The 14,410-nt window shown below is 41.7% G+C and overlaps 1 protein-coding gene across 10 annotated transcripts in view; it reads left to right on the top strand.

The window, feature by feature from the left end:
- The window catches only part of SYNE2 (spectrin repeat containing nuclear envelope protein 2), a 298,118-nt gene that overhangs the window by 46,300 nt on the left and 237,408 nt on the right, over positions 1-14,410 (top strand). The window contains exon 2 of one of the 10 annotated variants that reach the window (XM_070513761.1): positions 5,878-6,006. The exons of the other annotated variants lie outside the window; for them this stretch is intronic. Within the exon in view, the coding sequence (XP_070369862.1) occupies positions 6,000-6,006 (7 nt within the window). The 5' untranslated portion in view covers positions 5,878-5,999. The remainder of the gene's footprint in view (positions 1-5,877; positions 6,007-14,410) is intronic. 10 annotated transcript variants of the gene reach the window in all.

Here is a 14,410-nt window from a genome sequence, read left to right on the forward strand (position 1 = left end):
AAATATTTATGTAACTATTTTAAAGTAATTTTAATATTATGGACAGTATTATGCATCATTCTTAGAATGTTACTTAGAAGCCATAGATTTTAAGTTATTTATGATAAAGATCTTGAAATGACTTTCTTTTTTGATATTTTCTTTTTAATTAAAAATCTATTTTGAATGATTCGCTTCTTGACTTTGGGATCAATAGTTATTGCAGTAGACTATACCTATGTGTATCAGGCTTTTAAAAATAAATGTCATGCAATTTGTATAGACTCAGAAACGTAATATGTTGAGAAGGCAGTACTGGAGGTAGGAATTTTAAAAATTCCCTGAAAGTACATTTTTTATAGTGTCATACAATATTCATAGGTAGTTGGAATCAAATTTTCATTTAACTGAAAAAACTCAATATTCTTGTTTTTCTCTGAAGTTTTGGTTGCGTGTGAGTAGCAACTCACGTAACCTAAACCCTGTCAGGGAGCCAGTGCATCAATCAATAGTCGGGTAAGTCTGATTTCTTATGCTGGCTCTGCCACTTACTAGTTCTTTGAATTTGGACAAGAGACTTAATCTTTTTTGAGTTGCAGTTTCCTCACGTTTAAAATATGGATGATAATGCCTGTATTGCACCTGTGTTTTGAAGATGAACAACAATGCTTGCCAAGGGCTTAGCACAGTGCCTGACAGAGTAGAAGTTCAATAAATGCATCGTAATTTCCTCTTATATATTTACAGTCAAAATATTTCTCTTGGGAGCTACAGCTAGAGCGGAAACTGCGTGGTGGATACAAAAAAATTGTAAACTAAAAGTCTGGTTTTTTCTGTTTTTTGTTTTGACAATTCTATTCAATGGCTTCCCATCACATGTGGGATAGTCTCGACTTCTTGGTGTGGCTCACAGGCTCTTCCTGGCTGGCGCTCCCTTCTCTCCACTCGTATCCCATGAGCACCCGGTGCTCCAACCCCATGGCTCCCAAGGGGCCATCCCCCCCTGTTTGTGTGTTTTTGTTCAGGTTGTTCCTCCTGCCTCCCTTCCAGCTCACTATCCTGGTCCATCCGTGCCCATCCGAAACTCTGCCAGCCTCAGCCTCCTCCCTGAGCCCTGCTTTCCCTTTGGCTGAGATTCATGTTCCCTCCTCGGTCCTCCCATAGTAACTGTTTTAGCACTTATAGTTTTGTAGTTATCATATTTAACAATGTTTTCTTCCCCACTCCAGAGTGTGCTCCAAGACTTTTATGTAGCATGCTCTGTCTTACACGGCACTCTTTTATCCATTGTCTCATGTGATCCTCACAGCCACATTGTGAGGTAGATAGTTTATCTTCAAGCACCTAGAAGGGAGCCATGGCTCAGGAAGATGGACTCACTGTCCCAGAGTCACACAGCTCGTGAGCAGCGGAGCTGGGTTTTGAGCTGGAGGATAGTTTTCTTTCCACTGCACCACACCCCCTCTGACACATTCCAATAGTTTGAAAGAGGGAATTTCCCTAACAGCTTTCTCTGGAAAATCTGCTTCAGTCTTAGCCTTATCCTACTTAATCCATAGGAAACTTACATCACAATATGGACTGGCATCTTCAAGTAACGTTCATGATCTCAAGGTCATAAGTAGTTCAAAATAATTAGCAAATTACTGAGACCTGAGTGGTTTCTTATAGCATGTTTTGAATTATACTAGGTTATGCAATCTGCTTTACAATAGGAGACGAGTATGGGCGTTTGGTGTGGAAAGGTCACACGTACTACCAGTGGGAGTGAGTTTCCTCTGTGAGGTATTTAGAAGAACGTGGTGCTGTGTGCCTTGCTCTAGGGGGAGAGGTAGAAAGGCAGGACTATGATGTAGTCGGTTTGACACTGATAGAGGCTGCTCACATCAGCCAGGTACCCTCAGGAGTGTCAGCCAAGAACTTCCCATGATTGTGGAACGAAGGCTTAACTGTGAAATGAGATTCGAGAGTCCCCGGTTAAATTCTATATTGTTATCAACAGATTTATCATGATTCTTTCAGCCTAAGTTGGTGAAAGAAAGAGAGAAGAAAACAGAGAGAGAGGAGGAAGGAAGGAACTTGTCCATATTTCTGACAGTACTTTTGGTTTCGTGGCAGGATTATTAGTTATTTGGACAAAGAAATTGATAGATAATATTATGTACATTAGCTATTACCGAACTGCAGGCTGTTGGCGATGATCTTAAAAGCATTTGGCTTCGTACGCTGTGTAAGCAGACTCGTACTTCACAAAATCCACATGTGGTTAATGATCCTTGGAGTCATATGAGAAAAGAGATTTTATGTGATATGAGAGGCTCAGGGTCACTGCTCGGAAGAAGGTGTTTTTGTCTCTTCATTTCAGGATCTTTTAGAGGCGGGGAGAGGCAGCAGCACGGCCTGTTTAACTTGCAATGCCGACTTTATTTTAGCCAAAACTTACCTAAGCTGAGACGGGTGGTGCCCTGACGCAAAATAATAGGCTCAAGAAAAGGTTAAGGTGTCTGAACTGAAAGGCGGTGATTCATCATTGATATGCTACGAAAACAGACAGGTCATGTGTGCAGGGCCTGCCGGGAGCCAGGCAGTGCTCGGCCGAAATTCATAGAGCAGGACAGTGAACAGGTGACTTCGTCTTTCTTTCTGTTCAGCTTTTTTGTGATCTTTGAGGAAATGTCTTTTTGAAGGGATTTTGAGGGTCCTTTTGTAGAGAGGTATTTATATCCTCTGAGTCTAGTGAGGAGGATGCATTGAAAAGGTTGGATTGTTAGGAGGAGAAAGAAATGGCACTTGTGAATTTGAGCAGATTAATGTAAAAATGGAATTTATTTTGGTTTAGTGCCTTTTGTACTCCTATGGATGGTCCACATTTTAAATAAATTCGATCCATGAAAAATCAGGTGATTAAAATGATGAATAAATGGCTGTTTAAAAAAATTATTTGCTTAACTAAGGTGTCCACTATAGTATTCTTTAAATCTTTTCATTGGATTTCTTTTTTTTTTTTTAAAGATTTTCTTTTTTTCCTTTTTCTCCCCAAAGCCCCCCAGTACATAGTTGTATATTCTTCGTTGTGGGTCCTTCTAGTTGTGGTATGTGGGACGCTGCCTCAGCGTGGTCTGATGAGCAGTGCCATGTCCGTGCCCAGGGTTGGAACCAACGAAACACTGGGCCGCCTGCAGCGGAGCGCGCGAACTTAACCACTCGGCCATGGGGCCAGCCCCTCTTTTTTTTTTTTTTAAAGATTGGCACCTGAGCTAACACTGTTGCTGATCTTCTTTTTTTTTTTTTTCTGCTTTTTCTCCCCAAATCCCCCCCGTACATAGTTGTATATTTTAGTTGTGGATCCTTCTAGTTGTGGCATGTGGGACGCTGCCTCAGCGTGACCTGACGAGCAGTGCCACGTCTGCGCCCAGGATCCAAACCAGCGACACCCTGGGCCGCCGAATGGAGCGCGCAACCTTAACCACTCGGCCACGGGGCCGGCCCCTCCATTAGATTTGTTACTTGGCAAAATAATAGATGCTTCCTTCTCTTTTATCCTAAGAAAATGGTAGCTGTGTATTTTGTCTGAAGTGAATCCCTGCTAAGCTCTGCGGGTGGGAAAGGTATGTTTAGGGAACAATTCTTTCGAGTATCAGATACATACGATTATGGAAACAGTAAGGAGTAGAGTTGGATAAGGATCAGAGAATTTTCAAGTTGGAGGGGATTTTCTTTGTCATTCAGTTTAATGTGAGACCGAAGTAGGAATCCCTTCAGAAGTATTGCTGTGATTAAGATCCTTGAGGGAGCTGAATTCAAACCCAAGAAGTTTCGGAATTTTGCTGTTAGGCAGCGGGTAGCTATTGGGTCTTGAGGATGAGGGTGCCTGGTCAGAGGTCAGAGTTGGGCCTTAGGAGAATAACGTGGCTTTGAGGTATGGGAAGACTTGAAAGGGGTGAGAAAGTGGAATTGGAGAAACCAATATGCAGGCTTTGCAAATAACTGGGTGTTGGGGAATGTTTGCCCGGATTGGAGTTACAGCAGCGAGGATGAAAGTATGGGACAGATGTGAAAACCGTGAGCCGGGAAGGCTCAGGAGGACTTTGCAGCTATTGAATATGGATAATAAAGTAGGGAGGCTCCAAGGGTTAGAAGCTGAGCTGCTTAGGATAATAGTGGCAACAGCTATAATGCGCAAATTATTAATTTTCTTTTTATTTAGTGTGTTTTCACTATTTTAGTACTATCAAATTAAACAATTATAAATGATATTAAAAATAATAAATATTATTTTATATGAATGTGCTTAAAATGAATTGTAGATAAAATACAGTGTTTACAAAGAAAGTCTTTCTTGGGAATTTCTTATGTGATGGAAAGATTGAAAGCGTGATGCAGGCAGAGGACCCATTTGAAAGTCAAATTAATAATGGATGGAATTGACTGACCAGGCTGACTCATCTTGTGATATTTTAAATGATAGCTGTGGCAAATTTGAATTGTTTTGGATTCTTTCCCTATATATTTCAGATTTAAGTTATTTCTTTTTAACAGGTTGTTGGCCGTAAAGGGACGCAATCAGTTTACATAACAGAAACACATTATTTTGTTCAAAATGAAGTCCACTAATGCTTTAGAAAAGCAGCATTCGAATACTGAGTGTTGTCATTAATTAGACACAGAACTAGGAAGGAGCGTGTGTTCTGATATCTTTGCCGTCACATGAAGAGTTAACTTTCATGCAGTCCTGCCACAATTTGAGTGAATGGTGCTGTCTACATGAACCTGGATAAAACCACGTGCAGTCTAGTTACTGTGCCATTTCAAACAGTGCTCATATATTTTATTTAGTGCTGTTATCATCTAGATGACATATTTTAAAAGATTAAAAAACTCCGTGCGTCTTCTGGGTAGGTACCATTACTTGGTGGGGCTCAGTGGTGAAATGTGAGTCCCTGTAGTTAGGTTTTTCCTCTGCTGAAATTTATTTGTTATTTACTGAGTGTCCACCTGAAGGGAGGCTTTTGATTTATGTATTATTTTTAGTAACATGAGAAATTACTCACGTTCAATGTGTTACATTAAAGCATAATAATTTGCTGTAATGCTTAATTTTATTCAGTTGTTCAGTAAATACATTTGTGTATTTATATTGGAATGCCAACCACATGCAGGGGGCTGGGTGTTAAGGGTATAAAGGTGAATAGATTGAGCACCATTAGGACGTGTGTGGTCCAGGTGTGCTTTCGATGTCATGAGAAAGACCTGGGATGCAGATCTCATCATTCTTAGGAGACGAGGTGAAATCCTTAAGTACACAGGGTCATGTTCCTAACTTTGGTATCCAGCATACAAATTCCATCAAAATATGACTGAAAATATTGTCTGGAATATCTTTTTGTATTTCAGTTCTAGGGAAGTGAATAAAAATATTCTCTACATAACATATTATTTGTAAGGTTATATATTCCTGTTGCTGTAAACATCGAACATTTTAGTAAGAACCTCCCTGGAGATTGTCTTCTTGCTGACCCCCCTGTAATTGTGCCTTATCCTTGAGTTTCGTGTCGTTTTTGGACCCCACTTGCTTTAATCAGCCTTCTGAGTTCCTCCAAGTGTGTGTCAGTTGCCCTGCCTAAGATACTCCTGTGTCTTTATTGCCGATGAAGTTTCTGACCTATTTTAGGCTTTCAGTAAACTGTGTAACGAATAAATGAGTGGCCATTCCAATATTACAAATCTATAAAGTCCCCTGAATTAGAAGAACTGTTCAGTGTACAGGAAAGTCAGCCGAGAGGATGGAGACGTGGCTGTCTTTAGACGTGAGGCAGTGAGTGTGTCGAGGCCTCTTGGAGGCTCAGCAGTGCTTTCGTGTCCTGTTTCTGAGAGAAATTCTGTTCTGCCTTATGACAGGGAGTGAACAAAACCGTGTGAAGTCTGAGAAAGAGGAACAGGATTAATGAACGACCTCCTGGGTGGAATTTCCATCCTGTTGCAGCCACATCCTCAGTGTGGAATTTTGATGGAAATGATGAATGAAGAGTAAGAAAATGACATGTCCCAGGAGGCAGTATTTTTGCTACTCTAACCAATTCAGACTGCTTGCTTGTTAGGAATAAAAGCAAATCATCTCTGAGAGATTAGGTGATTTTTACTTTTTTGGCAAATTAGGTGATTATTACACTCAGAGGAAATAATCAAGTTATTGTCCTTCTCTGGCTGTCAGTGCCGTACTGTTCCAACACAAAAGCTTCCAGAAAGTTCCTGATATCATAGTAGCTGTCAATGTTTTTTGCTGTGCTTTCTCGGGAGATTCTTTGCCTTGATATTGTAAACCTTTATGAGCCTAAAAATATCCCAATTAAACAAAAAATGCAATAAGCTCTACAAACAGTAGTGTTTGCAATGTACAGTGTTTTTTAGGGAAAAACAATTTTTTTTCCCTTAGGTTGTATATACAGTTTTTGCTTCTGGGAACTTTGGTTCTGTTTTTGCCAGGAGTTTGGGGATAAGCTTACTTTATTCTGGGTCAGTTACATTTTGAAAACTAGGGCAAGATAAATCCAGGGTCATTTAGAGTCCTGTTAAAGTAGGTTAACAAAGATCTCATTCATTCCTTATAGAAATCAAAATCCATTTTAATTAGCCCCATGAGAGATACAAGATTTTCTGGGCTTTGTGTATGTGTGTGTGTGTCTGGAGGGGGTGTAATTATTCAGAGTTTAAAGTAGTATATAAGGAAAAAATAAAATTTCAAATTATTTTTCCTTGAAAACAGGAAAGTAAGAAGTCTCTATAAGAGATTAATGTATACCTATTGGTGGGTTTAGTGTGTGGTTCTACACGCTAAAAACTGGAGGTCATTCTAAATGTGCCTCTTCAAGAGATTTCTTTCCTCTTCTGATTTCAGTGTTGCTGTTTACAGTTTCTCTGAATGGCTCTATTTTTCTAAAACATTTGGGAAATTTTGGTAACAGGTAACTTGTTTGTGGTTCTCAATGTGTAGGGAACTGAGGTTTACTACTACCAGATATTTCTAGAGTCATTTAAAAATGGTAGATAAAAGGCTATGAATGATTTATCAGAGAGATGGGATGTTCAAAGTTCTAAATGTGTATATGGTTGGAGGAGAGACATGAGATTCTGGGTGAATAATCTCTCCTGGTCCTTGACTGTCTGTGCAGTGATGCCCGTTCAATGGGTATAGGAAGAAAATGGTGGAAGAGTAGCCACACACAATTGCTGTGTGCCTCTGGGATGGAGCAGCACTCACCGGTCATACCTTGGTCTTTTCAGTCTTTACTGCACAAGGGACTACCAATCACATCAGTGGCGAGATACTAGAAGATGCAGGGCACCTGGCTCAAAAATACAGCGCACAAACAGCTCTTCTCAAATGTGAGAAACATTTAAGGTCTTCCCAAAACATTGGAATTGTTGGCCTTGTCTTCAGTTAAGTAGGATGATGAATAGTGGGAACTAGTTCTGCTGTGTATCTCTGTCTGCCTCTCTGAATGTTTTCTTGGCATAACTTCCAGACTGCTTTTTTTTTTTTTGGGTGAGGAAGATTGGCCCCGAGCGAACATCTGTTGCCAATCTTCCTCTTTTTGCTTGAGGAACGTTGTCCCTGAGCTAACATCCCTGTCAATCTTCCTCTATTTTGTATGTGGGACGCTACCATAGCATGGCTTAATGAGCGATGTGTAGGTCTGTGCCTGGGATCTGAACCCACAAACCCTGGGCCCTGAAGCAGAGTGTGTGAACTTAACTACTACACCACCGGGCCAGCCTCTCCGGAAGGTTTTTATGTCTTCAAAACAAAATGTTTCCAAAGTTCAGGTGAATTCACACTTACTGCATCATCACATAATTACGATTTTTGTGAATACAGGTAAATCTGTTCATTGATTCATTGATGCCATGTGTGCTTCCTGAGACCCTACCTGGTATCAAGTGCTGTTTTAGGTTGAGAGAATACTGAGGCAACCAACTCCAGCAAGCTTCATATGCCCGTGGTGCTTGTATTTAAGTTAAGACAGAGAATAAATAATCAAGGAAAAAATATCAGCACATGGTAAGTGCTCTGCAGAGGATTAAAAATGGGTTTATGTGGGGCCACTCTGTGGCCGAGTGGTTAACTTCCCGCATTCCGCTGCGGTGGCCCAGGGTTTCAGCGGTTCAGATCCTGGGCGCGGACGTGACGCCTCTTGTCAGGCTACATTGAGGCGCGTCCCACGTACCATAACTAGAAGGACCTACAACTAAAATATACAACTATATACTGGGGCGACTTGGGGAGAAAAAGCAGGAAAAAAAAGAAGGAAGATTGGCAACAGTTGTTAGCTCAGGTGCCAATCTTTAAACAACAAAAAAAAATGGGTTTATGTGATAGTTCCTGGGTGTCTTCTTTAGATCAGATGATCAGAGCAGGTCTTTCTGAGGAAGAGACATTTAAGGAGCGATTGAGTAATTCAAAAGAGCTGCTGTGCAAAGAACAGGGGAAGAGCATTCCAGTGTGAAGGGAAAGCTCAAAGACAGAAACAAACTTGGGGGACTCACGGAGTGAAGGAAGCCCGGTGTGACTGGATGGTGTGGGCAAGGGGTGGTTTGAGCTAGTTTTGCAGAGCCAGTCGAGGCAGGCTGGACCGGGGGCATTTGTCAGCTGTAAGGTAAGGTGTGTGGATGGGAACCATTGGCAGGTTTTAATCAGGAGAATAATGTGATCTGATTTATATTTTCCAAAAGATCACGCTGGCTGCTGGGTGATGAAGGAATTATCTGGGAGCAGGAGGGGAAGCAGGAAAGCTAGTTAGGATGATTTTATCTCAGTCCAAGTGAGATATCGTGGTAGTTTGGACCAGTGTGGTAGCAATGAGATGAAGAACCATGGATTTTTTAGGATATCTGTGAATGCTGGGGATGTTCACAAATTAAGAATAATTTCTAAATTTTTGCCTTGAGCAACTCAGTAGTTGATCCAGTGAAGAAGACTGGTAGATGAATAAGTTTGGGGGAAATCATGAGTTTATTTTTGCCATGATTGATGTGAGATGCTTATTTGATAATCCAAATGGGGATGTCAAGTAGACAGTTAGATGTAAGGATCCAGAGTTCTAGAGAGATTTGGGAGCCCTCAGCATATGGCTGTATATTTACATTTAAAGCCGTGGACTGGGTGGGGTCACCTGTGGACTGTGCAGCTAGCGCAGACCTTTTGGATCTTTCAATGTTTAGAGGTCAAGCAGAAGAGGCGGAGCAAGCAAAGGACATTAAGGAGGAGCCAGGGACAAAGGAGGAAAACCAGGCGAGTGTGATGGATGGGAACCCCTAGATGAAAGTGTTTCAAGAAGGGGATGTGGGCAACCATGTGGAATAGAGAAGTGGCCACCGGGTTGGGCTCATAGACTTAGTTGGTGGCCATGACAAGTTAGCCACACTCACGTGGTGGAGATGGAAGCCTGACTGGAATGGGTTGGGGAGAGATTGAGAGGTGAGCAAGTGGAGACAGTGACTCAATCAACTGCTTTCATGAAATTTTGCTGTGAAGGGGAACAGAGGTATCAGTCACTTGCTGGAGAAAAATGCAGGATTTTAAAGATAAGACATACTACTCCACTACTTGGTATGCTTTTTAAAATTATAGGTTAATTTATTCTTAAAGCTCCATTCATTTATTTGTTCATTATTCAACAAGTGTTGTTGAACACCTGCTGTGTACAAGGCACTATGCTGCACACATGGGATGGCACATGGCATGTGCTGTCCTGAAATGCATGCTCTGATCACAGGGGTAAGGATAAGCACATAGATTAGTGCAGCGTAATGGGATCTGTGCTGCAAGAGAAGGAAGATGTGGTACTGTAGAAGTACAGAGTAGGGGTACTTAACCCCATCTTGGAGGTCAGGGAGGGCTTCCCAGAGGAAGTGATTTCTAAGCTTAGTCCTAAAATATGTTAGCAGATGAGCAGGGTGAAGGTGGGAAGAGTGCTCCAGGCAGTGGTCACAGCATGTGAAAGACCAGAGGATGAGGCTGATCACACGCATTCAAGGCAAGGGATGCTCAGTGAGACTGAGGTTTAGAGTTTGAAGGAGAATGTGAAGAGATGAGGCTTTAAAGGGTCATGTAACATACAGGGGTTTGGAATTTTTCCTAAGATCAGGAAGAAGCAGTTGAAGGATTCTGGATAGAGACATATGCGGAACTGGTTTTAGAAATCACCCGGGCTGCAGTGTGGGGCGTGGTCTTATGGGAGTGAGTGTGGAGACAGACCAGTTTAAGTCTGATATTAGGGTCCAGCTGGGAGATCATGGTCTCCTGTTCTAGGAGGTACCAGTGGGGATGGAGAGAAATGGGTGTGGAGAGTTATCTAATAGGTATAATTTTCAAGACTTTACACAGTTTTTACCTTATTTTATTTTGAGCTTTATTGAGGTAATTATCAGGGCTTTTTGATTGGCTGGGTATGGGAAAGTGAAGGAGAGAGCAGTATCAAAGATGACTCAGGTATATTCTTGGGCAGATGAGTGGATGATGGAACCATTCACTGAAAAAAAATGCAGGAGAACAACTTTGGTGGGGGAGGGAGTTGGTTAGAGATGATGACTCATTTAGGAAATGTTGGGTTTGAAGTGTCTATGGAACCATAAGTGGAGATACCCAGAAGATAATAGGATATAGAGACATGAAGCTCAGGAGAAACAGACACCTGGGCTGAAGGTAAAGATATGTTGCCTTGGAGTAGATGAAAATATCTAGAAGAAGAGAAGGGCCTGGGGGAAACATTATAAAAATAAAAGCAAAACAAGCCCATAACAGTCTGAGAAGAGGTGTCCAGAGAAGTAGGAAGAAACCAGGAGAGTGTGGTATCATGGAATCCATAGGAGAGTATTTCAAGAAGGAGAAGTTAGTAAACACTGTCAGAAGTTTCAAGATAACCAGTAAATACTGAGAAGTATCCGTGGGGTTTAGCAATGGGAATATTATGGGTGGCCTAGCTGAGAATTAAGTGAAGTGGTTGGGGCAGAAGTCAGCTTTTAGTGGCTTGAGAATTGAGTGGTAGGTAAGAAAGTGAAGACAGCCAGTGTAAACAGTTCTTTCAAGAAGTTTGGGTTTAAAGGGGAAGAGAGAGATAGGGTGGTAGCTGGAGGGGACATGGATTTGACATTTCATCCAATTTTGAATTATAATGAAAAGAACATGGATTTCGGTATCAGACACATCTGGATTTTGATTTCTCCTCCATCCACAGCACAGTATTCAGGACACAGTAGACTTTCAATAAATGTTTATTGAACGAGCGAATAAAACTCATTCATCTTCTAGGAGCTACAGCTTTCTCATTTATAAAAATGCCTACCTGACTGCTTCATTAAAAGGCTTTAGTGAAATAGTGTCCTTGTTCCTTACCCTTGAGTTCCCACTTATTCCCGGACCCGGCTTGCTTCAGCAGGCCTGAGCCAAGTGCATCTTAGGGTGTTATGTTATAATAGATTTACACTGAGCTACAATGTATTACCCTCTCAGAGTTTATTATTTCATCACCATTTTTGCCGGGCCCCGCCTGTTTCCTTGTGTTGTATCAAGAGTACGTCCCACATGTACATCAGTCCACTTACTGTAGAGAGGTGTTTCTCAGAGTGAGCTCTGTGGACTCCCTGAATCAGAATCTCTGGGAGTTGGGACCCAGAAACCTGCGCTTAAACAATAAGCCTGCGTACTTCGCCGCCATTCAGAAGCGTAGGGATCCGAGATTTGTAGTCGCAGCACAGATCTCTTCAGTGCAGGCTGGTTCTTTTGCGCTCAGAAGTCAGATGGGCTGGGACTGCTTCCCTGGGGAAAGTACAGCCTCACACATCTGAATTTTCCAAAGAAAAGCACTCACAGTTTCATGTGCTAGATAAAAGGGAGTGAGGAGTGAGAGATATGTGTTAAAAGAGATGTAGTAGTTTCTTTGATTTCTTCACATCACAGATATTTATTGAGGAACTCAGATGAGTCGGAAGAAGGTGAGAAAGAGGAGAGCCGAACTGCACCACAGATTCTAGGCATTTTATCTGTATTGTGGGCTCATTCTCATGTGCTAGAAATACAAGATTTGCTTACTCAGAGAGCCAGGAGCTCTGTTCCAGTGAGGCTGCAAACAAAAGCCTCACTGTGAAAATCTCAGGTGTTTGCGCAAGGGTGTGGTTCACTCCTGTGGCAACACGAAGTTGCTGGATTCCACATGCTGAGGTCCAGAATAGAACATAAATCATTTGTTGTATGTCATGTATTTTCCCAACAAACTAAATACTTACATCTCTACATTGACGGGGGAAAAACAACAACAAAGCCCTGCCCCCTCCTCCCCCAGCTGTTTAACCACTCATTCAGCAAATTATTTTCTACATTCGTGCGACATGAAACGCATGGTGGTAGGTGCTGCAGGCAAAGTTAGGAGCAAAATCAGTCTTGGCCCATGTTCTCATGCAGCCCATAGGCTAAAGAGGAGACAGATAATAATCAATCTATCTCACAGATATTAACTCATTTTTTTTGGAACAGCTTTATTGAGATATGATTGGAGATGTAATTCACATACCATACAACTCTTAAAGTGTACAATTCCATAGTTTTTTTTAATATTCACAGACTTGTGCAACCATCACATTTAATTTTAGAACATTTTCATTACCCCAAAAAGAAACCCCATACTTTTTAGCTATCATTCACAAATCATCCACCCCTCTGGCCCTAGGCAACCACTGATCTACTTTCTGTGTCTGGAGATTTTCCTATTCTGGACATTTCATACAAATGGAATCATATATGTTACTTTGTAACTGGCTTCTTGCATTTAGCATAACGTTTCCAAGGTTCATCCATGTTAGAGCTAATATTTATTTGTGTAGACTAATTATGGTCTATGCCAGGGAGGGGCAAACTTTTTCTGTAAAGGGGCAGGTAGTAAATATTTTAGTCTTTGAGGTCGTATGGTCTGTCACAACTACTCAACTTTGCCATTTTAGCGTGAAAGTAACTACACAAAGTGTGCATACAAATGAGCATGTCTGTGTTTCAATAAAACTTTATTTACAAAAATAGGCGCAGACCAGATTTGGCCTTTCGGGTTATAGTTTGTTGACCTCTAATCTATGTCAATGTAAGTACTTAATCCCCCTAACAATTTATGAAGTAGGTATTATTATACCCGTTTTATAGATAAGAAGATGAGAAGGGACACAGCTAATAAATGGCAGATATGGATCAACCCCAGGTAGTCTGGCTGTAGAGCCAGTGCCCTTAATCTTGTCGATAATTACAAGTTGAGGCAAGTGCCAAACAGAGAGGGAAAACTGATTGGATCTATGAAAGCAAATAGCAAACGACACATTGATTTAGGTTTCCTTCAGGATGCAACAGTTGAGCTGAGACCTAAGCATAAGTAGAAGTTAGCTAGGTGAAGAGGATGGTGGGGCAGAGTGGCAGGAGGCAACAGAGCTTGTAAAGGCCCTGAAAGAAGCAGGGAGGGGCTGGAGCCCTGGGTGGGGGAGAGTGCTGTGTGCCAGGCTGGAGAGTTGCTCTGGGGTGGACCACACAGGACCTCCTAGGCTGTTATGGGTTTTGCTCTTGATGCTGAGAGTAGAGAGAAACCAGCAAAGGTGGAGAGGGTAATACCCTCAGATTTACTGGTTGAAGTGGAGAACAGATTGAAGGGAGTGGAGCAGGCCTGGTTGGCCATGGAAGTAGTCCAGGCCAGAGCTGATGGTAGATTGGGGCAGGAGGGTTAGGGGAACCGAGAGATGTAGAGAAGGGAATGGATGCCAGAGCTATGTGGAGGCAAATTGTCAGGCTTTGGTGGTAGACTGTACCTGGGGATGATAAAGGATGATGGTGTCAAATCCATGAGATAGAAACAGGCATAAGGACAGGTTTGGGAAGTGGGGAGGTGGAGTGTGGTTTTAGTCCTGGGATACTGAGTTTGACAGGCAAGTGCTGTTTTTGCTATAGTGACAACATGGATTCTCCAGGGGGGAACTATGTGAAATAAAAGAATTTGGAGATTGAGAGATGGTTGCACACTGTACTTGGGACATATGTTAGCTGGGAGTTAACTTCTCAACTCACTTTTCTGGTTCAATTAGCGAGATCTCAGTCTTGGTACTATTTATTTTTCTTGCTTGCTTGCTTGTTTGTTTGCTTGTGATTGGTTGCAAGAAAATGTGTTGTAAATTGTCCCCCTGCTTTCTCTGTCTGTCAGTAGTCTCCCTTTTGGTAGTTAAATAACAGGCCTTTTCCTGTTTATTCTTCAAATATTTTAGGCTGTTCTTGTTTTGATTGTGTGTGCCTGTGTGTTTTTATTCCCTTGATTTGTTTCTTCATGTATTTCTGTTTATAATCTCCATGATAAACAATAGAAGAGGTGGCCTTATTATTTTTAGCTCCCTTTCTATTGGATAATAGCTT

Source organism: Equus asinus, chromosome 7 (assembly GCF_041296235.1).
Source record: "Equus asinus isolate D_3611 breed Donkey chromosome 7, EquAss-T2T_v2, whole genome shotgun sequence".
NCBI classification, from domain to species: domain Eukaryota; kingdom Metazoa; phylum Chordata; class Mammalia; order Perissodactyla; family Equidae; genus Equus; species Equus asinus.